Genomic DNA, 22,041 nt, shown 5'->3' on the forward strand with positions numbered 1-22,041 from the left:
ATTGGTACTGCCTGCGGATAGGGGGAACGCGACCGTCGTAATGAAGACCGAAGATTATGAGCAAAAGATCCGAGACTTATTAGATCCGACGACGTACCGAAAACTAAGCGCAGTTCCGACGCAGCGTATCACTCGGAATACAAATCGATTAATCAAGACGTCTTCTCTGCCGGCGGACATACAGAGAAACCTGCGCAACACAAAAGCCCCACCACCTCGGCTGTATGGATTACCCAAGATCCATAAGAACAACGTTCCACTGAGACCGATCGTTAGTGCTCCTGGCTCACCAACGTATAAACTGGCAAAACACTTGGCCTCTCTCCTCCAGCCACGTGGGGAAGACCGACACATACATTAAGGGCTCAGGACATTTCATTGAGAAGCTTAAGAAACTGAAACTTGCACCAAACGACATCCTGGTCAGCTTTGATGTTGTTTCGTTATTTACGAAAGTGCCACTCAGTGACGCTCTGGAGCACATCGGTTCCATTTTCCCGCAGGACATCAGAAAGCTCTTCCATGCATGTCTCACCATGAGCTATTTCACGTGAAATGGCAATTTCTAGGAACAGCTGGGAGGCGTCACCATGGGTAGTCCTCTCAGTCCAGTGGTGGCCAACTTCTTCATGGAACAATTCGAAGCACAGGCACTGGACTCGGCGACTTGCAAACCTAAGGTGTGGTACAGGTACGTCGATGATACTTTCGTGGTGTGGAGCCATGGTGAAGAACAGCTCGGTGACTTCCTAAGACACTTGAACAGCTTCCATGCCAACACAACATTTACCATGGAAGTAGAAAAAGACGAGAAACTGCCATTTCTAGGTGTGCTGGTCACAAGGGACGGCGAAAACCTGGGACACAGCGTGTATCGAAAACCGACACACACGGACTGATACCTGCACAAACTGTCAAACCACCACCCGAGCCAGAAAAGAGGCACAGTCAGTATGCTCGTAACGAGAGCAGGACGAATATGTGAGCCGCAACACCTCAAACGAGAAATGCAACACCTGGAAACTGTCCTGAGGAGCAATGGGTACTCCACAAATTATATTAGAAATGTAACAGAGCGAAACACTCAGAGAAGTAAGGAACCAGAAAAAGAAATGTCGGGTACGGCCTTTCTGCCGTACATTCCCAGGGTGACGGACAGAATTGGCCGTATATTGCGCAAACATGGCATAAAGACGATTTTCAAACCGACAAGGAAGATCAAAGAGTGTCTCAGGTCGGCGAAGGAGAAAAGAGACCCACTTGCAATGTCGGGAATATACCGTATACCATGCACATGCGGAAAAGTTTATGTCGGAATGACTGGACGATCCATTAACACCAGGATCAAAGAGCATAAGCGACATTGCAGGTTAGAAGCACTATCACACGCGCATGTTCAGAGAAGCTGTAGAAATACAAAAACATGTGAACAGTTTGAACAAGAAAGAGGAAAGCCTTAAGGTAAACGGATCCTGGCTTCCCGTACTGCAGCGAATGACCGTCGCAGGTAGCAAGAGGAGAACCGCACCGGATATGACCGCGGAGAAGCCCTCAGACGTTGACGCGCCAGGTACATATAGTCTGCGGGCGCGAGCTCGGCTCCAGTTCACCACCGGCAATGGAGGGTGAAGCTTTGACAATGCCAGCCACTCGTACTGGTGAAACGTCAGAAAAATCATTAGATGAACGTCGGCCGAAGAACCCGAGACAGAAGCTAATAGGCAGTTTACTATGATACTGATGGAACGTTGTTCAAAATTGTTTTCTTTAAAAATGTCTCTTGAATGATAGTTAAAACTTGCACCTTTGCACTGTAGGATGCGCAATATTCAACAGTTGAATTGATATTTGTGAAAAATTGCTGGCAAGGGGTGTGAGACTGCTTTGGTTCATTTTCTTCTGAAGGTGGAATTTCTACTTTGAAGATTGTTGCCAGTTGTGCTGTAGCGTATTCATCCATAGCTTTAGTAATTTCTCTGTGCTTCCTTGATTGAATAGGGCTTATGGCTTGACTTCACTGACCACGGTTTCTCAACAGGATTAACACCTACCTCTGTAGTTGACTGATTCAGGGTATTTAACTGTTCTCCAATGATGCAAAATCTGCATCATCTGCTCCTTGGGAGGTCTCACCTGGTTCACATAGTATCATTGTTGTTATTCTGTCAAATCATTTAGAACACAAAAAGTTGTCTCTAGAAGAGTCTTCACTTTGAAACAGAGTCTTCAAATGTGAACACCTATCCCCAACCTAAACAAAGTCTGTTTTGTTGTTTGTCTTATATACCACTCTTTTATTGCAATGCAAATAGTCAGCACACTTCACTCTCCTGTGGCCCCAGTCAGAAGACATTTCAAACAGTCCATTTCACGAAACACACTGCAACTGTGTCAACTGGCAAATTCCTCACGAAAACGCAGAATTCACTAAATGGTCTCAGATTTCTTAGAAGCCTGTTCAGTAAACAAATTAGCACTGAACAACTACAGTACAGAAACCTGCAATGAACAACCTCAACAAAGGAACTGACAAGAAACAACAACAAAGTGTAAGAAATGTCTGCAGCAATGAAAGTGAAAAGAAATAACTGCAACAAAGAATATGATAAGAAATAAATATTGTAACAAAGAAATTAGTAAGAAACAACTTCGGTGAAGACATACATTACCCTTGAAAGTTAAAAACCTGTCCAACTTAAAAAGTGGAAGCTCTCCTTCGCAGAGAATGTAGTACTACATGGTAATAATCAATGGATAAAAATCTAACTTTTCTGGATCGGCATTTTTGAAAAAAAAATTTTTTTCTGTAAAGTGTAAAAAAAATTCAGAAGGTGACAGTAAAAGAACTTTGACAGATACATCCAAACGGAGGATACCATTGTAATCAAAAAGCAGTTATCTTTCAAATAAAAAAACAAACTCTAACAAAAAATCTAAAACTGTTACATAGATACAGCATTTAAAAATTTTTCCCAAAATTCGCATCTTCAAAATTGTTTTTGCAGTGTCATCTTTGGAGGCCTGTATCTCAGGGCAGGAATTTTTTGGAGAAAAAAAATACATGTTTATTACTTACTCCTGAATTTTGACATATGCTAAATTCAATAATATCTGATACCATGATGTGATATGGATTATGCCAAGAACATAGTTATCTTTTGCGTGATGTCTTAGGGATGTATTCCAGTAAATCAGTCCATGTTAAGTGAGCGGATTAACGATAATGGAGTAAGATAACAGAAACTTCAACTCTACTGATGGTAATATTTTATTGTTGTGCTTAACCCAGTGATTATATTGTTACAAACAAAGGTACAAAATTTGTAAACAGTGGCATCATTCTTATAGCTGATGGAGATAGGTGTAATCCTTACATGAAATCTTCATTGTAAAGCACCCCTACACTCTCAGTAATATATACAATATTTTTTATTGTACAATATTGTTCACAGTCTGTGGATAAAATAGAAGGTTATGCAATACATTGACGGGTCTACTGAAGTTAGATTTTTACTGTGCAAAATGATTGTATTCAATTGTTTGTGGTTTAGAGTTTATATCTTTGTCAACTCAATTCGATATGTAAAACTGCTTATTTTCTGTGATTTGTTGCATTGTGTAAACTGAAATGTGGAAATTGCTTTGAAATCTGTGGAAAACGTGTTCATTTTAGAAATATTGGAGGTCTGTAGGAGTTTGCCATCCTTGTGATGTGTAAAATCAGCTGAGTATGACAACTGCCTGAAGGTAATTGAGCAATAGGATCAGTTGTTCAAATATAGGGAAATGTATCCAGAAACAGATAAGCTACAATTATTAAAGACATGAATGTTGTTGTAGTCTCAGAAAAGGAAGTGCATCAAAACAGTGGAGCTGGAGCTGACAGGCTACTGTAGCTGTGACCTTTTTGTGGCAATAAGAAATCATTTCTAATTCATATATAACCACAGTTTCAGCATTAAATATGTATATACACCTTTCCTTACATGTACATAATGTTTCAAGCTTTTTATGATAGCTGAGCATGTTTCCTATATGATTAGGATTATTGATGGGGATAATATTGCACTTGTGAATTTTAGGTCTTCAAATGAATTTCCTCTAGCCCAGCAACCAAAAGTAATTGACAGTTGATCAACTGCAGAAATAGTATTTCACAAACAAGTGTCCCTTTTCGAGAACTGTAAGGGCAACCATGCACAAAATGTTATCACAGTGTTACTGATTTATATGTTAGCATTATATTATTTCATTTCAGGATACGTACATATGATGTTTTCTTCAGCATCATTCTGGTATTAGATATTGCTGTTCTACCTCCTGACTCTAAGTAAGTTAGATTTGAACAAGTCCTTAGTAATTAGTCTTACATGGGATAGGCATTCCAAAAATTTTCATTCTTATCAACCCTCTGAAAACTAAATGTCAAAAGGGTTACAGTAAAATCTGTAGTAAATAATCAAATGTGACCAGAGTTATGTAATATAATAAGTTGCTTATGTAATTAGTTTTGGTGTTTTCCTAGGAACATACTTATGCTTTCGACAAGCAGTATTACTAGAAAGACGATGAGAGGATAGTAAAGAATGCCTTACCAGTCTCATTACTGTCAGAATTTTCAAAAATTGCCAAAAATTATATACCAATGGACTTTATATTCACTTACTTCAGAAAGACTTTTTCATTAATGCAAAGTGTAGCTTTCATAAAGACAGGCAATATTTGTCCTGAAATATGACACACTCAAATAAAGAAATCAGAAATTATTACCAGTGAAAGTACTTAGTGATTTAACTAAGACTTTTTCTTGTGTACCATATCATCTTCACGTAAAAGTTAAAACACTACTGCATGCTGTGTGTCATTCGCCATGACATAGAGGTTATAGACAATGGTTTGTGACATGAGGGGTCACTGGTTTTATTCTGACATCTGCACAAGTCCTGGCACTTTTTCATGAGAATGCAATATGGAACTGCAGACTGATGCTTTTAGTTGTAGGATAAGTGAAGTTCTAGTGCAAAAACAGGAAGTTGGCGAAAGAATAATTAATTTCAACATGAGAGTACTGTGTAAGTCTGAGAAGAATTACTTTATAACTGACAGAGAGTGTCTTGCAATTGCTTTTCAACTATCAGCAAGTTCTGACCGTATTTATACTGCAGACCATTCACTGTTGCTACTGATGACAGTCCTTTGTGGTCGCTGACAAGCCTGGAGGATCCGTTAGAACAACTGGTGAGATGGGCACTGAAGCATCAGAAATATTTAATTACTGTAGTATTAAAAAAATAGACACAAACAGAAGAATTCTAATTCCCTTTCTTAGAATCTGTTAGAGGACCTTCACAGTGCTAGTGATATCCCAGTCATTGCTGCATGAATAAATACTGCAGATGAACAGAGGAAAGAGCCAACATTACTGAAGTGTTTTGAGAAAGACGGAAACATCAAAGAAGATCAAAGATTGTTAGGAGGAAGAGTATATGAAAGGTATTATAATCTAAGGGAAGGAAAATGGTTGCTGACCAGCCCAGCTCATTTATAGCCAGCCATTCCTTAGTATTGTTACTGTTGTGTCGGCTACTGTGGGAGTCAGCACGTACACAAACAAGGAAGGAGAGAAGCTGCGATGGCCAGTAGCAGGAATATCACATGTTGATTAATCTAACACTTTATTTCTACAAAGAGAAGAACCATAACTCACTGTGATTCCTGTGCTTCCCATGTCTCCTATGTACAAGTACTTTATTCTCTATTACTACTCGCAACATGCAGGCTAAGTATTGTCTTCCTGTTATTCAGCACTGGTACACTTGAATTCTGCTACCGAACTGGAGGTAACCAGTGATGGGCAGCTGCTTAAGCCAACATTGACAGGAGGCACTGTACTCTGTGTTCCCGGAGATGTGGTGCTGCCTGCTTATTCTGTTGGCACATAGGTCAGCGCCTTCTTGATGCTCTGAACGATCGATGTGCAGTCGATGCTGTAGGAATGCCCATTCCCCCCCCCCCCCCCCCCCCCCCAAAGTGCCACACCATTGTCATGTATGGAGCTATCTTATGACAACAGGGGAAGGGGGCGGAGGCAGGAAGCTGTGTGGGGTGAGGAGACAGGAGCCGCAACTGGGACCAACTCCAAGCCTCTGGCTGCACACCGACATCTGTCCTCTGCTCCAAGGGTAACATTGGTTGGAAAACCGTGGGAAGGCATCCACCCCCTTTCTGAGTCAGTCTCACAAAATACGGAGAGTGCGGCGAAGATGACGATGATAGCGACAGCAGCACCTCCCAGGTCCATGGAGGGTACCAGGTCATTGAGCTGCTGCGGAGTGAAGGTGATGGGTCCAGCTCCATTGGTCCCGGGGGTAGCTGCGCTGGCCGCAAGATCCTGCTAGGATGCGAGTCGGGACAGAAAATGTGCGATGATGGCACAGCTTCCCAGCAGGACTTTGAATTAAATACATGCAAGTGCCCAAATTTTGAAGAATCATTCCTCTCTCCCAGCACCTGGTGCAACCAAAAGATCTGAAAAAAATAGAATCATTAGGTGCCAAGCAATACATGCGGAGTGTGGGAGATGCCGTGTGGTGCAGTGGGTGCAGCAACTGGAGCAGAGTGCAGTGATGCCAACCATGTAGAAGCTCCACCGGTGATGGACCATTGCGGGGCTGGGAGCTGGACATTGTGAGGAAGAGCAGCAGTGCTAGCTCCCATGCGTGGGACACATGTAGTTTGTTCATCAGGTGCTTGAATGTATGCACAAATCATTCAGCTTCTCCATTCAACTGAGGATGAAATGGACAGCTGGTAAGCTGAGTGAATCCAATAGTTTTACAAAACTGTTCAAAATCCTGAGCCATAAACCGTCATCCATTGTCTGTAACTAACAACACTTCAGGCAATCCTTCCAAGCAAAAAATAGATGACACAGCCTGAATGATACTACACTATGTAGTAGAGTTCATGGGCACTGCAAATAGATATTTGCTAGAAGAGTCCTCAACAATAAGGCCAGTAGTATTCCCAAAGAGATGAGCAAAGTTAATATGCACTCATTGCCATGGCAATTGAGACTTTGGCCAAGCTGAAAACATTTTCATTGGTGCGAATACATTTTCAGCACAAGTGTGCACTGTGAAGTCATCTCTTCAATGTGGGCATACATGCCCAGCCAAGTACAGTGCCAACACACTAACTGTTTGGTGCATACAAGTCTCCAGTGTCTGTGGTGGAGTAGTCACAATACATTTTTTTGCAACATGCGAATTTTCAGAGTTGTTTTGGAATAAAATCACACCATGCTAGATGGAGAAGCTATGCCGATGAGCAAAATATCAGCACAAAAAAGAATGCTGAATGTTTTTCACTGAATTAGGCCAAGCATTACAGATGCAGTGCAACAGAAGGTTCAAGTCAGTGTCTACTTCTGTAGCCTGCACAATTTTCCTATAGTTCAAGGGAAAAGTCTTGTGCATCAATTCGACAACAAGAAGCGGCAGAAGCATCAAATTCAGTTTCAGGACCAACAGGAAGCTGATTAAGGGTGTCAGCATTTGCATGCTTTGACATGGGCAGGTACAATATTTGTACTGAAATTGTGACAGTAACAAAGCCCAGTGTTGTAGCTCCTGAGCCGTCCATGGTGGAACAGGTTTGGATGGATGAAACAAAGAGTGAAGTGGCTTATGGTCTGTCACTAAGTAAAGCTTCCGACCAAACAGAAAACTGTGGAGCTTTGTTACGCCATAGGTAATAGTGAGCATTTCTTTCGGTATTTGGGAGTAGTTGCTCAAGTCTTGGTCAATAACTTGGAAGTGAAAGCAATCAATCAGTCTGTCCTGTGAACCAAATCTGTGTGAGAGCACACCTCCGATACCTTATGAAGAAGTATCCACTGCCAAAACCACAGACTCAGCAGGATCAAAATGAACAAGGCATCTATCACTCAACAAGACGCTTTTAAGTATCTGGAATGCATCCTGACACTCTTTGTTCCAAACAAAAGGGCACATTCTTCCAGTGCAGGCAATACAATGGAGTTGCTGTCTGGTCTGCGTAGTGTATAAAATGGGTATAATTTTTCACCTTCCTGAGAACTGACTGCAATTCTGTCATATTCCGCAGGGCAGGGAGGTCCCGATGGCCAGCATATGTGAGTAAAGGGGATGAACACCATGGCTACATAAAGTATTACCCAAGTACTGAATTTCAGTCTGGAAATAAAGCATTTGAAAAAGCATACGAAGGTTACTGATATGTTCCTCCAGTGTACATCCCAACACCACAATATCGTCCAAGTAATTTGAGCAGAATGGAACTTTTGCAGTAATTTATTCTAATTAGCACTGGAATACGGCAGGTGCTGAAGCTCTGCAAATTGGTAAGTGCAAAAATTTGAAGAAGCGTAAATGTGTGTTGACCACAAACACTTTCTGAGACTCTTCATCTAGTGGAATTTGCAAATATGTATTGTGTAAGTCAATTTTCGAACAATATCAGCCTGCACCATGCCTGTCCATTAGTTCCTCAGAGTGAGGCAACATATAAGCATCCATTATTGTTTGTGGACTCTCAACGGATTTGAAGTCAACACAAAGTCTCCAGAAAGGTGTGTTAAGGTTACTAAGGGAAAAGGACTAGCTAGGAGCTATAACACTGTTGTTTCCCCATTCTCTAAGTTCACTTGAAACTTTGTCTCTTAAGTGCAAGACTGACAGAACATGCACAAAATAAACTTAGGCTGCGCATTGTCCTTCATTTTAACGTGCACCACAAGATTATCTGCTCTGCCAAGTCCTTCAGAAAATAAAAGTGGTAACTCCGCAAGCCATTGAGTAACACTGGCTTTTGGGTTAAGAGCAGAAACAGAAAGTACATTGTCCTGAATACAAATACCAGACAAATGAAGTGAATGTAATCCAAAAACATTTCCACAGTTTTGCAAACGCAAAATTGTAATTGTCACAGTTCTGGTGAGAGACTGAAATGTGGCAGGCAGACTACATGTTCCAAGCACTGGCATGTCCTGACCGTTATACACAGTAAGTTATGTGCAAGTTTTGTCAACTGTGGTGAGTCCAACTGTTCACAAGTGCCACGATTTAACAGTGTAACGGAAGTACCAGTGTCTAACTTAAGTAGCACACAGCATCTGGCAATGACTAATTTCACAAACAGTTTGTGTAACATTTGATTCAGTGTAGGATCAGAATGTTTGAGAATTTTTTCACAAATCCTACTGTCTGGCACGTTGTACGCAATTGCATCATGAATCATTGTGTCACTATAGTACCGTTGACAGCTACATTGAAAGTGACACAGTCAGGTCAAACCTTGAAGTTCAGTGATCCACTAACAGTATGTGTGTTCTGGCTTTTTCCACAAATGAAAGAGCTTGTAATGAGCTGCAGCAACCTCTACCTGATTGTTGTAATACTTAGTGAGAGTGGAAACTAATTAAAAAACCAGCAATAATGTCTGAGCTCCTGCTGTTGCTGTGTTTCACTGGATTGGACTGACCTCTTGCAGAGGCTTCTCAAGTGGAAATAAATGCACTGAATATTTCATCAGCTGTGCTATCAACAAGGCATTCTGACATCTGTAGCTCTGGAAATTGCCATGTTTTTTCCGAAGACATAACTTTGAGCATGGAGCACCCTGCGTAGTGATCACTGAGCATGTAAAACTGTTTCAGTAGAAACTGACATCAGAAATAATTTCATGATGCAGCATTATCCACAGAATGATAGTTGTCCAGCACCCATAGACAAATGCATTCAAGGAATTTTTTGTGAAAAGGTGACGGAAGATATGCTCTTGATTTTTGTTGGTGTCAAGTGGGTAGGTTGTGACATGATACTGCCTGTTATGACACTTGTGTACGACACTGCAAAGCAAGTTACTACAGGTTTCGCAATTTCCCATGATCCTCTCAACAAGGCTGAGAAAATGGGTACTCTGTGTTTCAGCCTGATGATGCTCAGGACGATTATGTCAAACAGGTCATCACAAGAACTGAAGAAGCAAGAGAGCTGCCATACAGACATCGGATGCCCGGGATCCTGACCACGAATGTTATAATGCCAAACACTGACCTGTAAGATGCAACCCATTGTACTTTGTATTGATTTTTACACGTGTGTGCATGGTTGGGCTACCAGAAAAATAATAAAAGTGGTACTTTGGCCTCGACTGTATTTCTTATCACTTCTCAGATACCACATATAAAGTCTAGGATGATAATCCTACACCGAGGAGACAAAAATTGATATGCATTATCCATGTCCTTTACATAAAACCCTATCACAGCTCTGAAATGTGGTTTGTGGTCTACACCGAGGAGACAGAAATTGACATGCATTATCCATGTCTTTTACATAAAACCCTATTAGTTCTGAAATGTGTTTTGTGGTAGGGCCTTCTAAAATGAATTTAAAGGCCTGTCCAGTGCATTGTTGTGAATCAACAGAAATAATTCCATCTGAAAATCATTGTGTGCATAAGGACACGACAACACAACCAGAACATAGGATCCACCAGTGTTGCCATGTGAAGGAAACTGACTAAATATGTGAAAAAAGTAGCTGCAAGTATGTCATTTGCTGCAGTGTAGAGACTGTAGTTGTTAGCTGGCTGGAATGTGCAGGTCACTGATTCAATTACTGCATACTGCAATTATTTATCATTTGTGATTTTTCTAAGGTTCTTGAATTTACTTAATTGTGGAATATTTTAGTTTGCTAGACTATTAAACATATAAATATGAGCACACTCTTCTGCGACAGGCAGGTCGGCGCCATTTGTACTGTTGTGCATGCTTGATAAATGTACTTAAGTGTGAAGTGGTAGTTACTGTTATTGACCCTGCTATCGTAACTGGTGCTCAATTCTGGTTTCTGTGTGACAGTGTTATGGATTTTATGGGGTAGTAGACACAGCAGGTTTTTTTTTTTTTTTTTTTTTTCTGCAAGATGGATAGCAAAATGTATCATTCCATGGTGCTTGTGTAGCACTTGAAATTTGAATCAGTTAGAGGTGATGTGACTCAAGGTTCTACTATGTGTCCTATGTTGTTTCTAATACATATGACCTGCCTTCCACTCGCATTGCCAGATGGTGCAAATGTTGACCTGTTTCCAGATAATAAAAGTTCGGGAGTAAGAAATAGCATGAGCTTTCATACTGAAAAATCAGCAAATGATCCTATCAGTTGGTAATATGAGACAGGTTGATCATTATTAAATTTTGTCGAGGCTCATTGAATGGAATGTAGTGCTTCTGATAGAAGCTGCTAAACTAGTGTGTTCAAACGAATGAAATACAAGCAGTAGATAATGTTTAGTTTGTTAACTAGATAACTGACACCCTTCAATTATTGAAGCACCTTAGTTCATTGTCATTATTATTTAACTTGCAACACATAAATAAAAAGAATGTTAATCACAGCCATATGTTTTGGGAGTCAAGTGTGTCTGACTTCAAAATTGGGAATACCCGATCCTCTATTATGCTTCACTGCACTACCACCCATTCATCGAAGTGCTGCTTTTCTGTAGCAGTAACACCTATTGCATCTGTTTAATGTCACACCAGCTGCCTTGCTGTACGTTGACTCGTTTTTGTAAACAGCTAGTATTCGGCACCAATGAACCACTAACCACTCCATTGTATTCCACATTTGTCAAGAGGACATGAAGAAACAATATTGCCAATAGTTATCTATGAAAATTGCTTGCCTATATCATATTACTGCTAAATTCAAAAAAATCCATGGCCTCGTTGAAGAATGTTTAGAGTTTTCTCTGATTTGTCCATTGAGCACATTATGGAATGAAACATAGTTTCTAGTTCTTCAAGTAGGTTAAGTTTCCTTTCTTTGCTACCAAGCCTAAATCCTCTTCAATACCTTTCACTGGATGGATTGTGTTGTAATTGCACTTGCCTACTGGAGCTATTCTATAATTTCCTTGGCTGTATGGTCTGTGTGCTCTTTCTATAACTTGTCAAGTATATTCTTCCTGTTTGATCTTCATACTTTGTGTTGCATGATACACTCTGTATATTTCCATTTGTTGCAGTTTACTTTAAACTATTCTAAGTTTTTCCACATGGAATGCCACCTGGACACTGTACGGTTTAAATGTATTCACAAGTTTTGCTGAGATATTCTCTAGATATGGCACAATACCAATCTTTCTGTCCTTAGGTAGTTCTTTTTGTTTCCTCATTCCATTGTGGGTTAGGTGATTCACCATACACTGAGGTGACAAAAGTCATGGGATAGTGATATGCACTTATGCAGATGGCTGTAGTATTGCGTACACAAGGTATAAAAGGACCGTGCTCTGGCAGAGCTGTCATTTGTACCAAGGTGATTCATGTTAAAAGGGTTCTGATGTGATTATGGCTGCACTACGGGTATTAAAGACTTTGAAAATGAAATGGCAGTTGGAGCTAGAGGCATAGGACATTCCAGTTTGGAAATCATTAGAGAATTCAGTATTCCAAGATTCATAGTGCCAAGAATAAAAAAAAATCAGGCATTACCTCTCACCACGGACAGTGTAGTGGCCAATGGCCTTCAGTTAATGATCAAGAGTAGCAGCTTTTGCGTAGAGATGTCAGTGCTGACAGACTAACAGCACTAAAAATCATAGTGGGACATATGATGAATATATCTGTTGAACCCTAAACAACTATATACTGTGGGCTGGCCAGATGTGTCCCAATTTTAGTTGGTAAGAGTTGGTGGTAGAGTTAGTGTGGTGCAGATCCCACGAACCATGGACACAGGTTACAACAAGGGACTGTGCAAGCTGGTGGCGGCTCCGTAATGGAGTAAGCTGTGTTTACATGGAATGGACTGTGTCATCTGGTCCCACTGAACCAATCGTTGACTGGAAATGATAATGTTTGGCTACTTGGAGACCATTTGCAGCCATTCATAGACTTTGTGTTCCCAAGCAAAATAGTTATGTAACTGAGCTACTGTCATTCATGCTTAGTTTGAAATACATTCTGGACAATTTGAGTGAATGATTTGTCCACTAAGATCGCTTGACATGAATCCTATCAAACATTTATGGGACATAATTGAGAGGCCAGTTTGTCCACAAAATCCTTCACCAGCAATACTTTCTTAATTATGGATGTCTGTAGAGGTGATGAATGGGTGTTGTGTGATGGCCTTAGGTTAGTTAGGTTTAAGTAGTTGTAAGTTCTAGGGGACTGATGACCATAGACGTTAAGTCCCATAGTGCTCAGAGCCAGTGGTACAGTTGTCTGTAGAGGCAGCATGGCTCAGTATTTCTGCAGGGGATTTTCACTGACTTGTTGAGTCCATGCCACACCAAATTGCTGCACTACATCTGGCAAAATGAGGTCCCTCATGATAGTGGGAGGTATCGCATGACTTTTGTCACCTCATTGTACTTACAGCATATGTGCTGTTTACTACCACTTGTTGATGATGTTTAACTTACTTATTCTTTCTGCTGCAACCATTGGCACACTCATGGCTCCATGTGTATATAATTATTGGGACTGTTGTTTTTCCATATCTGCTTTGACATCTCTGGGATACAATGGAATAGTTGGTGGTTCAGTGCAACCAGTTGGTGCTGTATACTTGATGTTTATGGAGCAAGTCAGTGTATGGGAAGGCAGCTGGTGTGGCATTATGCAGATGCGACCAGTGTTAATGCAGTGAATGAGTGGTAGCATGATGAAGCAAAACAGAGTATTAAGTGTTGTCAATTTTAAAGTGAGGCATAGAAGTCATGTATGAATAATTTTATTTGATGACAATTCTTGTATGCTTTTTAAGTGTGTGTGTGTGTGTGTGTGTGTGTGTGTGTGTGTGTAGAAAATGTTGAATGCAGACAGCCAGATGATGCGAGTTTGACTCCGTGGATAACATTCCTTATACTTGTGTGTTACATGCCAAAGAATGATGATGATTAACTTACAGTCCTTAAGAGGGATAATATCAGACTTCTTAGTTCAAATAAATTTTCAGTAAGCAAGGTTAGAGCTGTAGATATTTAAAAATTCCACCTATCTTTACTAACAAATGGCTTTTAGAACTGTGTTTTGAAAATTTAGTTTAAAGAGATAATATTCTATAGGTACCAGAAGTACTTTGTAAGATTTATATCTAATGTTATTTGAAAGACATGCCACCAAAACATATGGTATTTTGACAATTTTCACAATACACACATTTACCAGTGTTCTTTGTTGTTACCATTATTTCTCTTTTCTTAAGAAATATATCTCGAATACATCACGAGGACCTTAAGTAAACTCTACAAAGACTTCAAAACCTTCACATTTGTGGAGAAAGAAGTCAGGTACTGGGTACTCATGTGTGCCAGTGCATGTTGAATGTGTTGAGAGTGACGTGGAGTTTGGCTGAATTGGAGAACTTTGTTGAATAACTCTTTCTGCTCTAGTAGTGAATACCTTCACAGAACCCTTAAAATTAATGTTTTGAGTTACAATATTATTTATATTAGTACCCTATCTTTATGAGCATTGGTAAATTTGAGGTTTTTCATTTTATTACACTTAATAAAATATACATCCTTCTCTTCTTTCCACATCCCAGAAACACCTCTCCACAAGATCCACAGAGTATGATACCCATAACATTAAGTAAGAGCTGCCAAGTTGTGCCAAGCTGACATTGATTAGTGCAGTTTGTGAGCTTGACTGAGTTTCCATCAGCTTGTATTATCAGCCAGTGGAAAGCTGCCAAATTGCCCATGTTGATGTCAATTGTGTATCAGTGTGTGCATATATGTATTAGACAGTTGAAGAGTGGTACGTGTGCTCTTGCTGGTTCTGGATGGCAATAGGTACAGATTTGTACCTGCAGGAACGTCTCACTGATCACACAATAGCATCCAAAATGTCAGCTAAGAGCAAAGTGAATCTTATCGTAAAGATGGACTAGGAGATTGAGATTGAGGGTGGTGTGCATAGCACTCCCTCTTGGCACCTCTCCACTTTGCAACCAACCTCCAGTGGTATAGATGAGAGATGCAGGTGGGAGGATGAGTTGCACAAAGTTGTGTTTAGTGTTGATAGTAAATTCCAATTTAGCAGCTGTGGTGATTGTTTGCAAGTACTGTGTTGACAAGTAGAACAGCAGCTACCACAATTTGTCAGGCAGGTCAGGTCTGCACATCATATGCGTGTCAGTAGTGATAGCTTTCAGTGATTGTACAGTTGCAGTATGTATTGGGGGGAGGGGGGGGGGACAACAACCAGACTGCCTGTGAAGTGAATGTAATCTTGAGCGTGGTGGTGGTGGTGAGCTGACGAATTATTCATTTCATAACAATTTACTTCTCACTTTGAATTCATCTTGAGTTCCAATGCTTCTTTAGTAGCAAATAAGGTGACACTTGCTGTAGTATTTATAAAAGCATGCTTTTTGGGCATTTTTTAGGGAATACCAGCTTTGAAGAACTGGAAATCCAGACCATTTTTTCGTGAACAATTTCCTGTTGATAGTCTTAAGGACTTAAATTCCCTAATTACTGGCTTGTTTTTGATGATTTCTACTGTGTCATTTTCTTGCAGGAATATTATATGAATACACTTTGATTGGGCCTATCCTCGTATCTATTTTGGTGAAATTAAAGATGCTGTATTCCTTTAACTTTAGTTGGTAGTATTACAAACCATTCCTTATTAACAATTTTCATATTTGTGACATGCAACTTTGTAAACAAATTGGTCACTGGCATCAATCCGTGTAAGGTTACAGCTGCTAAAGCACCATCCTGCTGCCGTCATAATGATTGACAATCCTACAGTAGAGAGTGAAAAATGTGCTATCCACCCTTGGTGCAGCATATCTATGTTAACTGGCTGTCACATGTCCATGGAGAGAGATCTCGCTTTTGAGAAAGATGAAAATTGGAGACAGCTTATGAACTCTCCATATAAAACAGTTCTTAAAGAATATGCCCATTAGCACCAGTAAATAAAAAGTCAACTTACTAAATGCGGTAACTAGATGGAATAAAATTTGTAGGTAAGAATGGTGATTTTAGAAAATCCCTCAGTTGCTTTTTGCAAAATGGAGCAGCAAAGGTATAGTGTGACAGTTGCGTTAAAAGTCTTGTATTCTATTGTGACCATGTTTTTGACACATCCCAAACACGTTATCTGATTTATATGAATGTGTGGTGTCTGTTCTTTCGGACATGTCTGATGGTAGTGTGGTAGTGTAGATCGGCCGTGACGAGTGCCAAGATAGTCGGCGCAGCTGCGATAACACTGTGTACCGGATGGCGCAGTGGTTAGCACACCTGCCTAGTAAGCAGGAGATCATGGGTTCAAATCCCAGTCTGGTACACATTTTTACATGTTGCTGTTGATTCTGCATAATGTCCCAATGCAGCTGACAGCAGTGATCCCTCCCCTCCCCTCCCCTCTCCATTCCATTCCTTTCCTCGCCTCTCTACCTTCAATTTACATATATGGTTATATGATGTGGAATTCACAGTATGTGATTAGCAAGCACAGAATTTTGAGTCCTTTATCTACTGAACACAGTTCGCTCTACTAATGAGTTCCTGGTGTTTGATATGGGAACTGCTTTTGTAAATTCATTGTAAAGTCATTCAACAATAGAACCCTTCCTCTGTTTCATTATCTGATACAAAGTGTTATCAGTCACAGTCATAGCTCTATGTAGGTAATTTTTCTTAATTTTCTTGAACCACCCTTAATAGAGCTTTGCATTTGTCTCTCAATGATAATTGGTACCATCTTCTGCCTGGGGGAAAAGCAAACCAGCATTGTGGACAAACTCCTGTTTATTCCGAATGTGGCATATTGTAATCATCTTTCCAGAAGTGGAATGGTGTTTCATTTCAACACTTCCAGCCATTGCATTGGTGCACAGTTCCTCTGTAAAGGCCTGTACCAATTTTTTGGTGACTGAAGTTATTTTTTATTTCTGCCATGTGAATTTGCTGGAATGATCTTGCTCTACACTAATTTGTCAGTATAATAAATAGTTCCGGTATTTCACATGTATTTTATTTCCTGCAAGAACTAGTCTCTATTTCCTGTTATTTGATTATTTAGTATTGATACAAGCTTCTTGTTAAACGTTTGGATATAAACTTCTGTCAGTTGGTAGAACTCTTTTTTATGCAACAACTGACATTTATAAATCACCTTTTATATATTCTCATCTCCATCACACATGTGGAAGTTGTTGAAGTGGGATCAAATAGAATGACATGCACCAGGCAACTGAACAACTCCAGACTTGTCTTCTTGGCTAGTAATACCATACAGTCATTCCATTATAAATGGTAATGAAACCCTACTAAATGTCTCCAACTATGTACATTCGATACATTATATTTTTAGTGTGATTAAGCTGCCAGTTCTTGCACCAAGTGTCAGTCCAGTGCAGGTCTGTTGTGTTTTGCCGCCATTTTCTGGTGTTGCAACCTGTGCACATAATACCATAATTGGGGAATGGACTCTTGGAGATTCCCACAATATCCACCAAGGTTAATGAATTTCTGTTGTGTAAGTGTGCTTCATACTCATTATGTCGAAGTCATTATTTTCCTTTCCTGTACAATTTGCAGAATTTTTAATAGCGGTTCCACTTTCTCCAAATCACATCATAAAATAGGACTCTTTTTCTCTTTTATAAAGCCTTTTCAGTTTCCCCATTTTGTATCTAAAGTGAATCTTTAATGATTTACAATTCTTGTCTGGTTTTTGTACTGCTTGTTCAATTAGCAGCTGCTCTTTTCACCTCTAAACTGTCACTTCTCTTCTGTTACAGCCCTTTGAATTTGTGTGTGTGAAGGAGGAGCAATCTGAAGAAGACTATGAAGTCAAACCAGTTGCATCTGAGGTGAGTTATACACACGTATGTCAGTTTGTATAATATATGTATTTAAAATGGCAACTCGTGTAAGTATATACAAGATATTTCTATTTTCAAACGCATTGCAGCCTGTTGGCCTGTTCCTGAATGTAACTGGTATTACAGTAGCACCACATTTTTGTCACTTCAGAATGATTCACTCTTAGAACACTCTCATTGTGTAGACTAAAAGGCAGGGCTGTTGGCATATTTTTGCATATTTGCACTTCCTTCTTTAGGAATTGTCTTCTGCATTAGTGCCCATAAAGTAAATAAAGCATTCTGTTCTCCAAATATGAAGTGTAAGAATAGCATGTGTGAAGTAGATAACATATCATGCAGAGGCCCCCTAAGGATCTTGGAGTTTTCACACTCTCCCAATAAATTTTCTCCTTAATGCTTTATGCTGTTGCCAATAAAAATCAGTTTCAGCTGAACTGTCATTTGCACTGTGACAGGAAGGTGGTAGCTGCAGAGAAACCACTGTGAAATGTGAACAGTTCTTGGTTTTCAGGATATGCTAGAGACCTTTTGGGTGATGTAGGCTCTGTAGGTGGTTTGGGAGACACGTGAATTATGGGGAGGCTGCAGCCATAGCAGCGGTGGATGTAAACACAGTCATTTATTTAATAATTCAGCGTTACTCCACCATGAACGTAAATGTCTTTTAATTTATATGTTTGTAGGTTTCCATGGCAAAATGTCATTTTGAATGAAATGGGTATTAGGCCGTGTCATTGTAAAATGCAAATGCAACTAAAATGCCAAGGTTTCAGCTGGCTTTCTGTAATCCTCTTCAGAGCAGTTAATTACTGGATACTATTGAATGTCTTCCCTTATATACTATCTATTTTGGTTATCTGGTAGCCATCAGTATCACATATCTGGGATGTCACTGGACAGTTTGAAGAGAGATTGTTAAGGACGGGGACAGCTGTATGATAGGCTATAGCAAATCAGGGTAATGTTCTCCCACAGGAAGCATTAAGGTTGCACGGCATTTCCCTCATGGCCACTGTTTTCACTACTAAATCCAGGTTGAGTGGTGGTGCTGGCTGGTGAACACAAATGGCCCGCTGGGCTGGAATTACTGGCAGCGAGACCATAACTATCCTCTGTATTAGAGTGTTTGATTATATCAGTAGCCTCCCTATATTTTTTGCTGCTGCATGCACAGCTGCCAAGAAAGTCTTTAACTTTTCCATCCAGCTATTACAGGCATTGTAGTGCATTTTCTTCTTCACATAATATTCTGGCACTGAGCGGCATGCATAGTGATGGTCTGAGTGCAGAGAGGTGAGCTGCTTACACAATATAATGTAGATCTGGCACACTGCTAACCAGCAGTGGCACAGTGTCTGCACGTGGCTCAGCCGTGGCATGGCATGGACTGCAAGTGGCTCAGCCGTGGCATGGCATGGGCTGCAAGTGATGTTGGCCAGCATGCGGTGCTGCCCAGCTCTAGACTCTGAACTGCTGGTTGGACTCCAGTGGTGTTAAGTGATCCTGTGGAGGTGGTGGCAGCATGCTGGCTGCCAGCATTGGGGCGGTATGGCAGAGATCCATAGGTATCGACCCAACAGCAGCAGAGTTCACTGCAGTTACTCAGTACAACTCGTAGTGGTGGCTGACAGGCTGCAGGCAATGTGCGTAGTCCAGTGGCCTCTCGTCACGGACCTCTCAGATGCCATGAATCTACTTCCTCTGTCAGTCACTTTCCAACTACTCTCTTTTGCCCATAATATGCTTTTTCCCTCTGTATCCTGATAGACTACTTACTGGACTACCATGCTGCTCGTAATATACAAAAAAGTCTTTGTACAACTTTCTCATTGTGTTCTCCCTTTATAATAAGTTTCTACAGACATCGTTGGTGGATTTACTGCTGTTATGTCCAGTGTGTTCCTGAAAACGGAGTGGTTTAATTAATGGTGTCAGGGCCAGTAACTCTTGTCGCACCTGTGCAGTGCCTCCCCATATGGCTGCTTTGTATCAGTATTATGGAAAGAATAGTTGCTACTCACCATATAACAGAGACGCTAAGTCACAGGTATGCACAACAAAAAGACTGTCAGCAAGTGAGCATTCGACCAACAAGGCCTTTGTCGGAAATAGACAACATAAACATATACACTCACGCAAATGCAACTCTTGCACGCATGACCACAGACACTAAAGCAGAGATACTAAATACAGTTTTCTGAAATTCCTTCCGCAAAGAAGATGAAGCGAATATTCCAGAATTCGCATCAAGAACAACTGCAAGTATGAATAACTTAAAAGTAGACATCCTTGTTCTAGTGAAGCAGCTTAAATGACTTAATAAAGGCAAGGCCTCCGATCCAGATTGTATACCAGTCAGCTTCCTTTCAGTGCATGCTGATACAATAGCTCCGTACTTAACAGTTACATGCAACTGCTCACTCATCAAAAGAAAGATTGGAAAATTGTACACGTCTCACCACAACCAAAGTAAGAAAATATGACTCATTTATTACAGACGGATATCATTAATGTCGATTTGCTGTAGGATTTTGGAACACATATTGTGCTCAAACATTTTGAACTACCTCAAAGAAAACAGTTTATTGACAAACTGCGAACATGGATTCACAAAATATCATTCTTATGAAACACAGGTAGCTTTTTATTCTCATGAAGTAATGAGCACTATCGGCAGGGGATGTCAAATTGATTCCATATTTTTTTGATTTCCAGAAACCTTTTGACAGCATTCATCACAAGCGACTGCTAATCAAATTGTGTGCCTATGGAGTGGTGTCTTAGTTGTGCGACTGGATTCATCATTTCCTGTCAGAAATCTCACAATTGATAGTAACTGATAAAGTTATAGAGTAAAACAGATGTAAAATCTGGCATTCCCCAAGGAAGAGGTACAGGCGCTCTGTTGTTATTCCTGATCTACATAAACAATTTAGGAGACAACCTGAACAGCCCACTAAGATTGTTTGCCAATGAGCTGTCATTGACTGTCTTGTAAATTCATCAGATGATCAAAGCAATTGCAAAATGGTTTACACAAGACGTCTGTATGGTGCAAAAAGTGGCAGTTGACTCTAAGCAATGAAAGCATTAGTAATAAGACAAATCTGCGAAGTTTGGATTTGCGATAAATCTCACAAATCTAAAGGCTATCAATTCAACTAAATACTTAGTGACTACAATTATGAATAACTTCAAGTTGGACGATCATCAAAATAATGTTGCGTAGAAAGTGAACCAGAAATTGTGAGTAATTGGCAGAAAACTTAGAAAATGCAACAAGTTTACTAAAGAGACTTCTTACACTATGCCTGCCTGCCCTCTTCTGGAGTTTTGCTGTGCAGTGTCAGATCCACATGGGTTAGGACTGACAGAGAACATCAAAAAGTCCAAAGAGGGGCAGCTTGTTTTGTGTTGTTATGAAATGGGAGAAAAGTGTCATGGATATTATATGTGAAATTGGGTGGCAAGTCATTAAAACAAAGCCATTTTTCATTGCAACAGGATATTCTCATGAAATTTCAATCACCAACTTTCTCTAAACAGTGTGAAAATATTTTGTTGGTGCCCACTTAAATAGGGAGAAATGATCCTCTAAATAAAATAAATCAGAGCTTGTACAGGAAGATTTGTTTGTTCATTTTCCAGCATGCTGTTAGAGAGTGGAACAGTAGAGAAATAGCTTGAATTTGGTTTGATGAACCCTCTGCGAGGCACTTAATTGTAAACTGCATAGTAATCATGTAGATGTAGATAGATATAGTCTCCCAGCCATCTCAATTCTGACAGCAAATGCAAAAAGTGAAAGCAAGATGGCCCCACAATGGGCACCCAAATGCAGCACGATTTCGGAGACAGGTGCGAATTGTGGGGAGCTGCAGTCACACCAGTGGTGGACATAAACACAGTTCTTTATTTAATCATTCAACTTGACTCCACCATGAACATAAAAAGTCTGGATAGTATAGTGTGTTTCATTCTTCTCGTAATATTCTGGCACTGGGTGGCAGGCATAGTAGTGGCTTGAGTGCAGGGAGGTGAGCTGTTGACACAGTGAAATGTAGAGCTGGCACACTGATGCAGCTGCTGTGGTGTGGAGAGTCTCCACATGGCTTGGCTGCAAT

General features: G+C 40.3%; 1 protein-coding gene and 1 non-coding gene across 9 annotated transcripts in view; both read left to right on the forward strand.

Moving 5' to 3' along the window:
- Positions 1–22,041, forward strand: part of LOC126416105 (gastrula zinc finger protein XlCGF17.1) — a 172,526-nt gene that overhangs the window by 55,014 nt on the left and 95,471 nt on the right. For all 8 annotated transcript variants that reach the window (XM_050083613.1, XM_050083612.1, XM_050083607.1 and 5 more), the window contains one exon: positions 17,831–17,902. In XM_050083613.1, coding sequence (XP_049939570.1) covers positions 17,831–17,902 — 72 coding nt within the window. The remainder of the gene's footprint in view (positions 1–17,830; positions 17,903–22,041) is intronic.
- Trnat-agu (transfer RNA threonine (anticodon AGU)) lies at positions 16,299–16,371 on the forward strand. Its single transcript has one exon. It is a non-coding gene; the product is annotated as a tRNA-Thr (tRNA).

Source organism: Schistocerca serialis, chromosome 8 (genome assembly GCF_023864345.2).
Source record: "Schistocerca serialis cubense isolate TAMUIC-IGC-003099 chromosome 8, iqSchSeri2.2, whole genome shotgun sequence".
In the NCBI taxonomy this organism is placed as follows: Eukaryota; Metazoa; Arthropoda; class Insecta; order Orthoptera; family Acrididae; genus Schistocerca; species Schistocerca serialis.